Source organism: Leishmania infantum, chromosome 35, assembly GCF_000002875.2.
Source record: "Leishmania infantum JPCM5 genome chromosome 35".
NCBI classification, from domain to species: domain Eukaryota; phylum Euglenozoa; class Kinetoplastea; order Trypanosomatida; family Trypanosomatidae; genus Leishmania; species Leishmania infantum.
The window spans coordinates 710653-725411 of record NC_009419.2 but is presented as its reverse complement, the minus strand read 5'-3'; the positions used below and the strand labels follow the sequence as shown (position 1 = coordinate 725411).

Below are 14759 nucleotides of genomic sequence, written 5' to 3'. Positions count from 1 at the left end.
GCTTTTGGTTCTTCAGTTGGAGAGCGTAGCACGAAAATGCACGGCTATTCCATGGGTTTATCTGCCGACCGTTCGTCCTATCGGACAGTTTCCGTCTGCCAACTTATGGCATCGCGTGTCGGTCAGCCTCCATTGGGTGTGATCCGCTTTTGCGGTATCCTAATTTTCGTATCATTTTTTTTTCGTTCTGACGTGTGTGTCCATTCTCTGCCGCGCAGCAGGAGCCCAGCGCCACTCTGCTGCCCCCGGCCAGTCACAGACCCATCTCGTGGTGCAAAGCAGCCGTAGACACGCGCCAGTGCAGCAGTGCACCGACTCCGTCGGCTCAGCACCGCCTCGAGACCTACCGATCCGCCGCCTCGCATGTCGCCTCACAGCGGCTCACACCATGCCAGTCGCCATCCCTGGTGCATCCCTCGCGGTGGCACGCAGGTTGCCCACCACCAGTAGGCAGTGCGAGGGCCGGGCGGGGCACGTTCGAGTCGCGCTGACACGCTGCCCACCACATGGATGGCACACGCGTGCTCGCTGTCGCAGGCCGCTCCGACGCAACGCCGTCCACGACATGGCTGTCGGCATGAGCAGCGATGAAGCGCTCTGGCACCACCACGTCGCGGGTGCCTGGCCCCGCGTCACCACCGCAAGTGGCTCGGCATTGGCAGGGATAGGGGGTGCTGCTTGGCCTCCACACACACACACACATAGTGGATGTACTGGACCCTGAGGTGCAACGGTGAGGTGCCCCCCTCTCGTCGTGAGAGCGGCCTCTTCCAGAAATAAATAAAAGCAGCAAGGACTGGCGGTCATGAAGCAGAGTTCGCTTGACTTGGTCAAGCGAGCACACGAAAAAAAAGGATGCGCTTCATTTTGACTGAGCAACTACGCGCGCGTCCTTCGCATCTATGAGCACGAACTTCTATGAGTCGATGCACACCAGGTAACAGGAAAGTGCGCGGAAAAAAAAAAGAAATAGCGAGCCTCTAGTAAAAAATGGGCTCTTCGGTCGTGAAACCCTCCCGCTTTCACGGAAGCGGTCGAAGCAATACACAGCCGCAAGCGTAAGTGCGCGTGCTACGCGACAGCCAGTGACGTGTGAGTAGCGGTTGCGTCAGCAAGACAACTCCTTACTCCAGTCTATTGAGGCTGCACTGCCCGTCTGCTGGGGTGTACCAAAGGAATGTGCCGTTGACGGCAAAGGAGCCGGGGTTCACGACATGAACGCCTTTGTAATGGCACTCCCATTGCTCTGTTGAGTCGCACAGCAGCATCGTGTGCGGCAGCACCGGGATGCGCAAGGCGTCGTCTGCTCTCCACAAAACCGCCTCATCAATGCTGGGTGACAGGTGTGCCTCGTCTAGCAGTGTCTTGGTAACGCGCTCAAACGACGTTGTGGTGGCTGCCCCAGCCCCACTAGAAGCGCCCTGATCCAGTGCCGCGTCGGTACGCTCCGTGGTGCGATAGCGGTCCCACGGATAGAGCAACTCGCCGCGCTGGAGATCGCGCAGGAAATCACGGCGAGCGATGATAGCCTCGTGTGTGTGAAAGCGCAACCGGCACGGATTCGGAGCAAGAGTGAGCTTCTTTGTTCGACTCTCCACACCCTTGGCAAATTGTGTGGCAATGGGCGTTTGCGGCTGAAAGCCCTGCAAGGCAGTCATGTCGCTGGGGCCCGGGATAAGCACAAAATGACTGTGCTGTGCTGCAGTGGGAGCATTGGCGGCGATGCAGCGACCTAGTCCGTCTAAGAGGATCTGAAAGCGGTCCGAGTTGTCGAAGATATCAGGCAAGTGAGACGCGTCGCCAAAGTGAAGCGGGAAGGACGAAAAGTCTCCGGTGAAGACAAAAGTGACGTCGCGCAGCTCTGACTCACTTAAGCCCTGCATGCGCTCAAAAAAGCGAGCCAGCTTGCTCATGGTGCCCGCCTTGTCGAGGTGCACGTGCGCCATGACGATGATCACGCTCTGCACCCGCTTCTTCTCCTCTCGCAAAGCCTCCATGGGGTTGGGCGGGGCCAACCCGAATAGGTCCATGCTAGAGCCGGCATCCCGCAACGTCACCTCCCGCCGCTCTGCCGGCGGGAGGTCCACTCGAGTGACCTGGAGAGTGCCGTTCACCCAGAATCCGCTCACCACAGTCAGGAACCCATTTCCCACAAAGCCGTGCGGCGTGACCCGCGACTCCTCGCTGAATTTCAGTTTAATCTGTCCCCTTAAATCCTCCAAGAATACTTCGTCATCCTGCACGACCAAGAGCCCAAGCACAGCGACTTGGAGGCCTGGATCGAGCCCCTCAAGCGCGGAGATGGGCAAAAGAGCCAGGGAGCCGTCATGTTGCGCATGCTGATCCACTGATTTGTGGTAGAGGCCACATCGCAAGCAACGCCGACGAGCGAGTGCATAGCGTTGATTGAGGCACTGAAGACGGTTTAATGCAACCGAGGAACTACTCACCCTCAGTTCGTTACTTACCTCGTCGACAAAGACTTTGGGAACAGCACCCAGGGAGACGACTTGCACGGAAGATGGCCCGTCGGTGCCTAGGCATCCTTTTATCTTTGCTTCTTGCAAGCTGATGACCGCTTCTGCCTTCAATTCATCAACGAGTCGATTGTCACAGCATTGTTCCCCAATCAAGCTGAACAAGTCGCGCAGAAGATCGCGACGGTACTCCTCACCAGTGTCATACTTTTTCAGGAAGCTGGCAAAGCGGCTGACCGCCAACGGCTTCAAGTTGTACTTGTACGCCTGCGCAAACTTCCTTATCTCATCCTTGGGCTCCCTCATCGCCTCCTTCAATGCAAGAACACTGATTTTCCTTTTGCCTCCTTTGTGTTTCAAATGGTGAGCTTTTCCAGTTTCTCCTAAGGAAATAACAGAAGCAGAGTAGCAATATTGAAAGAGAGTGGGGGATCAAAAATAATAGCAAGATGGCTAGGGTTGAATTGCAGCTTCGATCAAAGGGTTTAGCCAATAAGCGGTTGCGGTTGAAAGGGAAAAACTGCGATTTATTGCAGCACACCATCAGCGTGTAAAATTAAGAATTTGACGCCCATTTCGTCTTTTTTGTTCGTTTTGCAGCCTCCAAAGTTCGGAAAGCAGTACGTTGCTGGAAGTACCCTAACATTTTTCCGTGTTTTTTTTTCGGCAGCAGCGAATCCGCCGAAGTGGCGTAGGATGTAAGATAGTGTCACTAATCAATTTTTCACTTCAATCTCTACTCATAGCTGACCGAAACGCTTCAGTAGCCGCTGCAATTTCTCTACCTCCATGACCAAAGTGGCGTTGTCCTTCTGAACCTGCGCCATTTCCCTTCGCACAGACATCAGCTCCCTCAGTAACTGCTGATTGCGCTCGTGTGCGGCATCGGCTCTCCCTCGCTCTCGTACCAGTTCTAACTCGTAATTCACAATCCCGGCTTTCATCTTTTCACTAGACGCCACGTACTCCTCCAGCTTGGCGGCGCTTCGCTTGCGGCTCTTTTCCTCCGAAAGATACTGCCGCATCGCCTCTTGTAGCTCACCCGCGCGCCCTTCGTTGGCGTTAGCTCTCTGTGACTCTTCATGCAGATTGCGAAGCAGAACATTATTCAGAAGGTAAGTCCCCTTTGCATCTTGCTGAATGCTAAAGCAATATGCGCCGATAACACATGTCAAGCACCAGGCAGCGATAACACTTCCTTTGGCCGCCGGCGCCAACCACCACGCGCGGAACCTGTTGACTGGTGAAGAGACATCACGCCACGGTGTAGAATCGCCAGGGGCCTGCCTATGCGTTCCTTCATGAAATGTGGCGTGAGAATAGCGATGAAGCTCAGGCTGAATTCCCTGCCACAGGCGTGCGCTTTTTCTCATCATTACTGGCTTGTGCTGTTCTGTAGTCTAAACGTCAAGCATACCGCAGGAAAAGGAATACACAAGAGCAGCGCAAAATGAAGGGAGCTCAAAAGGGGGAAAAGAAATGAGAAAGATGCTGAGCATATTGGTGCTTTTATATATATATATACGCTTTTTTTAGTTGTTTTGGTGGCACTGAAGATTTCAGTACAAAGCGAGCCCGCAGTAAATGCTTACCGTCTTCAACATCGCGACCATGCACTTCAGTTCTAGTATAGGTGGTGCAGATGGCTTTAAAGCGTCGCCAACCCCCATCCGCAAGACCCAAAAGAATCTTTAGCCCTCGAGAACCCGTCCAATAGCAATATATTTTCTTTGCGAAGCTTTGTTTTTTTTTTCCAGTACAATACCACAGCAAGCCGAGAATTCGACAGCACAAAATGCACTGAGCGCATGCGTCCTATAAAAAAAGCGCGCTTAGGGCTTCTTCGCCGCCGCAATGATTCCATTGAGAAACGCCAAAACGCCTCCGTTGGGGTCGGTATCTGGAACACCGAATAAGGTGCAGAGCTGCTTGTAGGTTGCAGGGTCTTGCAGCGCAACCTCCAGAAGCGCCGTCGCTTGCGAAACCTGCGGGTTTTTCACTTGAGAGAGAATGTCATCCAGCTCTCCACCGTCTCTCGGCAAGTAGTCCATAAGTTTCGCCTTGTAATAAGCAGGGTCGCTGCTCAGCTCCTCAGTGACAATAGAGGAAGACAAAACATCAGTCAGCTTTACATCCTTTTTCGACTTGGAGACTGACGCCAAAATCTTTTTGAAATCTTCAAGGTTGACGGTTGTCTTCGGTCGATTGTTGGCCGTTCGCTCTGCGAGCATGCTCTCAAGGCTTGCTAAATAAGCACTGTCCTTCTGCTCCGATTTGTCCTGCAGCCAGAAGAAGTACTGCTTTTTCTCGTCCTTCTCCTTTACCTCGAACAAAAGGACACGACCTGTCTTGCACTGGGTCACAAAGCTAACGGTGGTTTTTCCGCGAGGCAACACCATGGGTGCCGATTTCTCAGACTCCGATGCCCAGATCATCTCAACGGTGTTCGCACTGGAGAAAAACGAAAGGTAGCCCTTTCGCTTGTCGGCTGTTACCATTCCGCCTGCATACTTCATTTTTCCCGCGCGGAACTGCAGCTCCGGGGGCTTGCTGAAAACAGGCGGCGGAATCATTTTGTAGAGAATGTCTGACCAAGGTGTCTGTGGTTCTCCTTCAAGTGCATGAAAAGAAACTTCTGAAGTGTAGCCGAACAACAAAAAGTAAAGCCAGGGGGACGAGAAGGGAGGTTATTCTTCAACTGAGAATGAGTATCAAGCCAGTTACATAAATGCATTTCTTCTCCCACCACGCGCAGGGAAAGCTACGGGAGAAACAGAGAAAGGACGCTCGGCAGCACGGGTATTGAAGGTCCACTTCTATACGCGGAGCAGTTGCTCTACAGTTTTTTTCAGATACCACGGCAAGATTTTGTACGCTGGCGCTCGGGATTTGTGCTACTTTTTTCCTGTAATTCGGGGACTGAATTCCGAAGCACTGAGTCAAGCTTGGAGAAAAAAAACTCACAAAATACAGCGACTTAGAATACTTTGCTTCTTACCTTCTTCTATGAGAGTACAAGCATTTTCCTTCTCAACGGCACACATTCTTGTGGCTAGTGCTACAACTTTGCAGGAAAGAAAAAAGCGGCAACCTACTCGACGACCGTAACACTCAAAAATAAATATACAAGCGAAAGAATCCTAGGGCAAGCAAGAAAAAAGGTGAGACAGAAATGAAGACGCCAGCATGAATCACGCAGCGAGCCAGCGAAACATCAGAATAGCGGGGAAAATGCCAATGCACTTGCCCCGAGGAAAAAAAATACTGTTTCCTTTCTGTCGTCGTTAATAAGAGGACTGCTTGACGTATCCCAGCTTGAGCTCGAACGGAAGCCAGTCTAAGGGAGTCGGATCGCGGAACGTTGCAGGGCCTTGCGGAGTTGCCATACTGAAAGAGCGGAGACGAGCCCACCCGGGCATTGGAGTAAGGCAGCGGTCCTTGACATCTTCGTACGAAATGTGCTCGGTCACTATCGCCATATCGCGGTACTGTTGGTACGTGGCGACTACCACAACGGTGGCACACACCATGAAAATGCTAAAACTTATGCTAACGATAGGGTACATGTTGCCGCCGAAAAGAAAACCCCATTTTTCGACTGAGCCAGCAGCTGTTGACACTGTGCCATATTCAGTCTTGATGTTCCCTAGTTGTAGTCGAGTCGCCTTCGACAGCATCGGCGCTAGAGATAGCCTTGTTCGCAGCATTTTGTAAGATAGAAGATTTCCTTTCCTTTTCAAGTATTTGTGCAACTGGTACTGTTAAGGAGTACCAAGGAAAAGATAGGCATGAGACAGCGTGAGGGAAAGCATGCAGTCATACGTCACTGGTCGGCAGTCAAGTTGAGGAGGCATAGAGAGTTTAAGGCCCGAACAATTTCAGTAGAGGTGACAGCCAGCTGAAGGGACCATAATGCTAAGCGAATGCGGACAACAATGGCTTTCTGTTGAAGGGCGTTCTCAGCGCTTATCCAAGCCGAAGATGCTTTCTATCCTAAAGTTGATCTACGCAAAAGCAATGTGAGCGCCGAGGAAATGATCCTCCCTTGGCCCCTTCATCGCTGCCATTTCTTCCTCCAAGCAGTTCCCGATATGCTTTTCAAAGTGGCTGCACTTCGCAAAACTGTGGTTCCTTTTTTCATGAAATAGCTGAGAAAAGCAGGTCCATGATTCTCGCATGTGCTTTCTGCATGAGTTCGTCTGTTTCTGTGTCACAAGCGTGAGCTCGCTTCTCCTATAGGCTCATGCGTACATGTGCTTGTCAATACCACTATTTTCCGGGATGAAGTCTGCTTGATCTAAGACCAGCACTTTCACCGCGTGAAAGACAAAGTGCTGGCAAGGCAAGACGCAGATATACAGAGATACAAGCGTCGAAAATGCGATTGATGTTGGTACCGTGATTCTGAACCTTGTGGATGTGCGTGTGTAGAAGGTCAATTGATCCTCTTTCCGCTAATCTGTGCCCCCCTTTCGGTTGCTCCCGCCATACCAGAAGAAGCTCACTCTCTCTTTGTTGCACGTGAGGTGCGGAATCTTGATAACTCACGGTGCAACAGAGGAAGGGGGGTCGGCCGGAAACCTATCCCTACCCCTCTTTTAATCGGTGAAGCTGAGCGTCATGGAGATTCTCGTAGCTGCAGCGCAGGTCGGAAGCGGCAGAAGACCTTTTTTCGGCCCTATGGGTCAGTTTGACGGGAAGACTACAAAGAAGCCGATTCCGTAGGAAGTTCCGGGAGGTAGAAGAGTTTTGCATCGCATGCGCGAGATTAGCGAACACGGGAGAACTCGTAGCGGTAAGCCAGAGCCTCTTCACCAGGTGTTAGCCACTTTGTCACCTCCTCGTTCCAGAAGAGAAAAGGTATCTTGGCGCGTTGAAGAGCGGTCCTTTTCCCTATTCGCTCGCCACCGGTGCGCTAAGCTGCTCCTGGCCAACCTTACCGGCATCAGCCTCCTTTTTTTCTCCCCGTCGGCTCCGCCGTCTCCATGAGACTACTTACGAATAGCGTAGACTGCCAATGGCCTCACAAATCGCGTGATTAGTGGCGCTTGCCATGAGTGTGCTGTTGTTTACCGCCCTAGGTGTGAAAGGGCTAAAGATCGCTTTTGTTTCTTCGGGAACGCCGTCTGGCTCAGATCGCGTCTATTGCAAGAGCAAACTACCAGAGAAATCACTCAGCGATGGTTCGCGTTGACTCGCTGAGGCTTGGCAGCTGCGAAGACGTGTTTGGAATATCCGCTTGCGCATTCGTCATGTGCTCTCAGGGAAGGTGCCGCAATGATTCAGCAGACCTCTCAGAAGCTTTTCTCATCGTCTTGCGCAAGCGGAACGTTTCGCCTGATGTTATCCTAGCAGCTGTATTTCTCGAAGAGGGGGACTGGATCAGCGGGCAATTCGGCGCGCTTTTTGTAATTCTGTCAGAGAGCGCCGAAGACGTGCCAAGTATTCGGAGTACATCGCTTTGCATTCTGCCTTTCTAACTGGGTGAAAAGCACCGACTGCGGGACACAGTTGCAAGTGCAATATGCGACTTTGCCGCCTCTGTGCAAGATCACATGAGCTTCGGTGCACCGCAAAATCTTTACATGATACGGCACATTATCACTCAAGGAATGCCAGGTATTGATATTACAGGCCCCATATGCTCCATTGTGCACCCGATCGGATTCCTCAGGTGATGATGAGCTCATGAAAAGGAGCTCTTTTGTCGACATCAGCGCATATCTTGAGAGCTGTAGTGCTCGTTTCATGTAAGCAAGCTTGCCAGTAGAAAACAGTGCACATGAGCTGCAGTTTTACACCGCTCTCCGAACAGTCGCAATCGAAAAGAACGCTTGTGTCCTTCGATATATACCAGCGGCGGAGCCATCGTCGAGATTTCGAAGGTCCTCCGAAGGCCAAAGCGTGAAGGCCACTGATGATACTTCTGCAGCTCTCCCCTATGCGTTTCACCGTCGCAAATCTATTCTTGTGCTTACGAGCCATGCCAAGGAAATTCTGTACGGTGCCGTACTTGCCGAATCGCCGATCGTCTACGTCGGAGGCAGCCGCTTCTCTTCCTTGCCGTTGTGGAGCGCTGGCATCGGGGCATGCGCACCTACTCCTCTTACTGCTGAGGTCGTATAAGCTGTTCGCTCTGCTTACAATAAGTCAGCTGTGCGTGAACGGATGCGAGCTTCATGACGAATGAGCTTTCTCATGGGTGTTGCTCAGACCGCTAGAGGTTTCTGAGCTCGCGGCTGCTGTGGGAGTCGGCAGCATGGACTTTGTGTGATTGAAACATCCTTCTCTCGCCTTATGGCCACGACGCGGTCATTTCTGTGTCGACGACTTTTCCGCTAGGCTTTTTGTTGTGTTTGAGTCTTTATTGCTATCAGCTTCCTTTGAAACGGCAGGTGGTGAGGGATGGGCATAACAGAGCAAACTTGCTGCAAAGCATGCTGTTTTCTGCACAGAGTTATCGACAGCTGCTGTGAGGTGGCCCTCAAAGCTACTTTTTCGTTCCATCTGTATCGTCGATTTTCCCCATTAAGATGAACACATATTGATGTCTACCTGCTGGAAGTGCTGAAACAGCTTGACAGTGTGGCTGCTCTTCTTTGGAGTGTCTACCTCGCTTCACACAAGCGTCTCAATGGGCTCTCTGCTTGCATCTCCATCCCTTTTGTACTCTTTTCTCTTTATCACATATTTGTCTACGTACTCCTATGCTATTGCGTTTCCTTTCATGAATCTTTTCAGCAACTGTAGAGTTACGGCCCACCGCTCCTCACTTCACAGCACGCGCAAAGCCATGTCGGAGATTGCGGAAATGTTTCAGCGCATCAGTCAGCGCCCCAACGTGACTGGCATCATCGTAGTGGACAATGAAGGCACTCCCATACGAAGCACTATTGAGGACACGACAGTGCAGAACCAGTATGCGCACTTGATCACGTCACTTGCTGCTAAAGCACGCCATTGCGTTCGTGACTTAGACCCAACGAACGATCTGTGCTTTCTTCGAATCCGCTCGAAAAAGAATGAGATCATGGTTGCACCAGACAAGGACTTCATTCTGATTGTTATTCAAAACATTGTCGAGTAGCTGCGTTACGCGCACACTGGCATGGGATAGAGGAGAGGAATGTTTCGAATGTAAATAGTTTATCCTCAGGAATGTAGCTAAGCGCGACAAAATAATACGAACAGTGAACACGCTGCAGCCTTGCTGTGCATTCAGGCTTCCTTTGACAAAGAGAAATACGCATAGTCACGCAAAGATGCCGTTGACCCACCGTCTTACTGTCGTGTTGCGCAACATGTCTTTCCGTCATTTTTTCGCCTGTGTCCATTTCAACTTCCCTTACTACCATTGATGCCGTTTCATCATCTCCGCGGCTTTGGTTATGCGTACTTTTCCGAAACGCCGGCTATTCTCAGCTTTTTCCTCCGTTTTCCATCTCTATTGACTTACATACCCTAAGCTGCAGGTGCTGGCGCTTCCCAGCTTGTGGTTGCAAAAGCAGCAGCTGCTGGTTCAAACAAGCATCTACAAAAGCAAAGAGAAAAAAAACGCCGGAAACTCCGCGCACATACAAACACACGTACAGGCACAACGCAGACAAGGAGCACAGTACAACATCACAATGCTTGCAGTTTTAGACGTGGCAAAGCACGTTTTTTGGAATGACACCGCCTTCAATAGAAAGCTGCTTCCCTCGGAGGCAGCACTGGAAAAGTGCAGTTACACGATTGCTGATCTTACGACCATGACAGGGAAGGAGCGGATCTCTGTCTTCCAGCAGTGCGGGATTGATCCATCCCTCTTTCCTCTTTTTTTGAGGTCACTTCAACACATCACTGCGCTTCACGGTGCGGGTAAAATTGACGGTAATTACATGATTCATCGGCATCTGAGCGCACGCCAGTGGAGTCCGTTCTACGCCAACACTCCTCTTCTCGGCTATGCGAGCGTGAATAGCTTATCGTACAGAGAGCAGTGTTCATCTGCGGCAAAGGAGACAAAGAGCGAGGATGTAGCTGACCTGGAAAGAGGTCGGACCTGCCACTCCCACTACAACGGTTTGCTCAATCAGGGCGCGACCTGCTACCTCAACTCGCTCCTCCAGGCTCTTTTCCACATCACAGCGTTTAGGGCTATTATCTATCAGATGCCGACAAAAGACGAGGCGGAGCAGCATGCTGACCTGGAGTCGACAGTGCCCAGGAGCATTCCGTATGCCCTGCAGCGACTCTTTTGCCACCTGCAGATGTCGACGCGCGCTGTCGGCACATGCGAGCTCACTGAATCATTCGGATGGGGCGCATCCGATAGCTTTATCCAGCACGACGTGCATGAGCTGACGCGCGTTCTTCTAGACAATTTGGAGGAGAAGCTTAATGCTCAACAAGCAGAAACTGGGAATCCGAAGCCGAAGGAGAATGCGATTCATCGTCTCTTCACGGGCTCCTTGGAAAGCTACGTGAAGGTGGAAGAGGCGAACTACTACGGCTCCCGTGAAGAACCGTTTTATGACCTCCAACTCGTTGTGAAGAACAAGAAGAACATATACTCGAGCTTCGACGCCTTTTTCCAGGTCGAGGTGCTGGACGGAAAAAACAAGTACTGCCTGGAATGCAATGGGAAAAAGTCGTATCATCGTGCAGAGAAAGGCGTCCGGTTCAAGACGATCCCTCCCATCCTTCTTCTGCACCTTGCACGCTTTGACTACGATATTCAGCAGGGCGAGACAAAGGTGTTGACGCGCTGGGACTACTACAACACTCTGGATCTGTCGCGTTACATGCCAGAGTCTCCGTCGACGGACACGCATTACACCCTGTGCAGCGTGCTGGTACACTCCGGGTCAAACACCGGCTTTGGCCACTACTTTTGCTTCCTTCTGTGCTCTGGCGCGTGGTACAAGTTCAACGATGAAGCCGTTACCCCGGCAAAACTGAAGGAAGTGTTTGGTGACAACTTTGGTGGCTTCAAGCTTAACTACTGGGGTTCTGAGATTCCAAACACCGCCAACGCGTACATGCTTGTGTACATTCGCACGAGCCAGCTGAGCTCCATTCTATGCCCGATCGGCAGCGATGACGTCCCACAACACGTCGTGCAGCAGCTGGAAAGAGAGCGTGTTGAGCACGAGCGTCGCGTCAAGGAGCAGGCGGAAGACTACCTCTACGGGCGGGTGCATTTTATTCTGCCGAACGAAATCACCGATCAGGAAGAGTACCTTACGTCGCGTCGACCGGCAGCGCAGAAGTTCTCCTCTCATAAGACTCTGCGCATTCCGCTCGACGACGAAGCGTTGCCGGCTTTTGAGGAGTTTGTGAAGCGGCAGCTGGGTGTCGACGCCGAGCAGCAGCTGCTATGGTTTGCCTCATCGCGCACTGGCGGGTCAGAGATTCGACTTTCTCAGCAGGTCAGGGCGAACATGAAGGTGCGACAGCTCTTGCAAAACGCAAAGGAGTGCTGCGTACTCGTCACAACTCCAGCAACCGCCACAGTAATTGAACTCGACCAGGGCTGCGTGTCCCGCGAGTACCAGGTGTTTCACCACAAGCTATACGACCCTCTGCAGCTCAAAGTCCTTTTTCTAGGGTGCACCGTCCTACACCGTGATCCGAACGGGGACGCAAAGCAGGCTCTCGAAAGCATGGAGTTACATGTGCGCTCCCTCATCGCCGATCTGCCAGACCTGACAAAGCAGCTGCATGGCCATCATCTGAAGAAGCCGCCGAAAGCGAAGCAGGCACTGCCGTCGAAGCCACGGAGCGCCACCTCACTTGAGACCTACAGGTCGAACCAGGACCTCTCCTCGAGGGATGAAGCGGAGATGACCGAAGTGAGGCGCGGTATGCCGCAAGAGGCGTTGGGAGTGGTGCGCGAAACTGAGGCGCGCGAGTTTTTGCCGTGCAGCGAGCTTTACTCGGGTGACATTCTGATCTGGAAACTCGACACACCGAACGAGGACCCAGCGAACATTTTCTACCCCGACATCCAGAGCTACCAGCACTTTCTCCTGCACCGTATCCCAGTGGAGCTGAAACTGAACCGCTACCCGGATTATCCCCTGCTGATCGCGACCGAGCTTGCAGAGGACATGACGTACGAGCAGCTTCAGCGGTACGTCGCACGGCTCATTGGCGACATGGAGAACTACGACCGCGTTCGCTTCACTCGCCACAACCCGGAAACGGAGCTGCCGTACTTCATGAAGGGCAAGAAACACGATCGTGCAACTTTAGCGAGATTGCTGATGCCTGCCAGTTCGCGGGTTCCCGCTCTGTCCAAGTACCTCTATTACGAGTACTGCAAGTACACCGTCACCGAAATTGAGAATGCGCACTCGCTGCAGTTCAAGCTGTACGGCGACAATGTCAAAGTGGTGTCGACGCACTGGATTCTGCTGCCGCATGATCTTCCTATCACGGCGGACCTGCTCTTTCCTGCCTGCGTGCGCGAGATTCAAAAAGACTACGCAGCCGGTGCCTGCCCAGCGGTGGCGGCGCTGCTCAAAGAGGACCCAGAAAACACATCCAACAACTCCACAATCACCTTTGTGAAGAGGCTCATGCAGATGGATTGCAAGAGCGCGCACGAGTGGCTGCGTCTGGTCGACGTGTGGCGCGGTCGTGTGTACAACATACTGGACAAGAACCACACGCTTGTCTTCGAACACAACACTTTCGAAGAAAGCGCGGAGTATCGTATCGAGCACATTCCTGCACCCATCCCAGGCGTTCCCTCTTCAGACCAGGCGGTGTTTCAGGTGCATCACTTCACCATGGTGCGCCAGCGTCGCGACGCTATCGAGACACACAGCGAGCCCTTCAGCATGTACGTCAACTTCTACGAAACGTCGAATCAGCTGTTACGCCGCATCGCCGCGAAGCTGGAGATGATCTACGCTGCCGTGCAGGATTGGAAGGTGTGTCTAGTGAAGGAAAGTCGGGTAGAGGTGATTGCACCGGATGCCCTGATGGGTTCCCACATTACCAACTTCTGTCTTCCAGAGTGCTACCAGCCGAACCAGATCGAGCCTTCGAAAGCGGCTTTCATTGGACTGGAGCACGCCCCGCTCTCAAAGCGAACGGGCAAGCGTGAGGACAAGGTGCTGATCCTCAACTGACTTCACACACATATATACTTCTGTTTTGTCGCTTTCATCCGGTTCACATGCTCGCTGCACGGTCACGCGAAGAGCTTTCCCTTAAAAAAAAACTATGCAGAGTCCCTTGGTGGCCTGCCATCTTGATGTTGAACTGTGCGTCTTTTTTTTGTAGGAGGACCTCGTTGCTCTATTCACGCACTGTCTATTTCTCTCTGTCTGCGTTGCTACTTTGTTTTTAGGATTTCCCTTTTCTATACCTTCCGCTTCCGGCCGCGCCGCGCTCTTCTCCCCTCCCCCCCCCCACATACACAAGGCCGCTAATTGTTCGATTCACAACCTTTTCTTGCTGCCGTCTTTGTCTCTTGTTTCTGTGTTGTTATCACGCCTCTCTCCGCCCCCTCCACACACCCCGCACACTACCACCACCAGCGCCTCTTCTCTGTCCTATGCATGATTTGTGTGCGCGCTTATTTGTTCGTGCGTGTGTACGCGTTGCGCGTCTGTACGGGAGACTACGCGCACGGACAATAAAAGGGTGCGGTAGTGTGCCGTTAGTGTCTGGGTCATGTGCTCGATGACCGGATTTCTTTGGCGCGTGTGCTGTTCGTACGTGCTGGCGTTACCGTTCTCGTGGTTGATTACCTCGTTCTCTTTATTTGTGCGTGGGAGCGCAGATGCATCTGGTGAAGGGCGTAGGGGAAGAGGTCAACGGGTCGAAGTTGGGGCAGAAGCAAAACAAGCAGCTTTCCTGACAACATGGAGCAGAGTTGCGCGTCCGCGTCGCCTCTCCCCAGTTCAACGAAGAAAATGTAACGTCCCCTTTTCCTCTTCCGTTTGTGCGTGTGTGGTAAGGTGTCTTGTGCTTTTTGGCTGCTGTCGTCATTTCGCTTTTCTCAATTCTCTTTTTCCGTTTTTGCTGTTTTTCTTGGCGAGGGGGAAACCTCACCGTTGCACCTCAGGGTCCAGCACATCCACTATGTGTGTGTGTGTGTGTGGAGGCCAAGCAGCACCCCCTATCCCTGCCAATGCCGAGCCACTTGCGGTGGTGACGCGGGGCCAGGCACCCGCGACGTGGTGGTGCCAGAGCGCTTCATCGCTGCTCATGCCGGCAGCCATGTCGTGGACGGCGTTGCGTCGGAGCGGCCTGCGACAGCGAGCACGCGTGTGCCATCCATGT

General features: G+C 52.5%; 6 protein-coding genes across 6 annotated transcripts; 2 read left to right on the top strand and 4 right to left on the bottom strand.

Annotated features, from left to right (window-relative positions):
• Window positions 1-1124: 1124 nt before the first annotated feature.
• On the bottom strand, window positions 1125-2783 carry LINJ_35_1780 (putative DNA polymerase epsilon subunit b; the record flags this gene model as incomplete). Its single annotated transcript, XM_001468961.1, has 1 exon — window positions 1125-2783. One exon carries the CDS (start codon window positions 2781-2783, stop codon window positions 1125-1127), a length of 1659 nt encoding a protein of 552 aa, XP_001468998.1.
• A 434-nt stretch (window positions 2784-3217) lies between these two features.
• LINJ_35_1770 (conserved hypothetical protein) lies at window positions 3218-3853 on the bottom strand (the record flags this gene model as incomplete). Its single annotated transcript, XM_001468960.1, has 1 exon — window positions 3218-3853. One exon carries the CDS (start codon window positions 3851-3853, stop codon window positions 3218-3220), a length of 636 nt encoding a protein of 211 aa, XP_001468997.1.
• Window positions 3854-4309: 456 nt separating this feature from the next.
• On the bottom strand, window positions 4310-5050 carry LINJ_35_1760 (conserved hypothetical protein; the record flags this gene model as incomplete). Its single annotated transcript, XM_001468959.1, has 1 exon — window positions 4310-5050. One exon carries the CDS (start codon window positions 5048-5050, stop codon window positions 4310-4312), a length of 741 nt encoding a protein of 246 aa, XP_001468996.1.
• A 711-nt stretch (window positions 5051-5761) lies between these two features.
• Window positions 5762-6184, bottom strand: LINJ_35_1750 (conserved hypothetical protein; the record flags this gene model as incomplete). Its single annotated transcript, XM_001468958.1, has 1 exon — window positions 5762-6184. The coding sequence occupies one exon, from the start codon at window positions 6182-6184 to the stop codon at window positions 5762-5764; it is 423 nt and encodes a 140-aa protein (XP_001468995.1).
• Window positions 6185-9204: 3020 nt separating this feature from the next.
• Window positions 9205-9564, top strand: LINJ_35_1740 (dynein-associated roadblock protein-like protein; the record flags this gene model as incomplete). The annotated part of the gene is made up of 1 exon (XM_001468957.1): window positions 9205-9564. One exon carries the CDS (start codon window positions 9205-9207, stop codon window positions 9562-9564), a length of 360 nt encoding a protein of 119 aa, XP_001468994.1.
• A 541-nt stretch (window positions 9565-10105) lies between these two features.
• On the top strand, window positions 10106-13600 carry LINJ_35_1730 (putative cysteine peptidase, Clan CA, family C19; the record flags this gene model as incomplete). Its single annotated transcript, XM_001468956.1, has 1 exon — window positions 10106-13600. One exon carries the CDS (start codon window positions 10106-10108, stop codon window positions 13598-13600), a length of 3495 nt encoding a protein of 1164 aa, XP_001468993.1.
• Between the last annotated feature and the right edge of the window lie 1159 nt (window positions 13601-14759).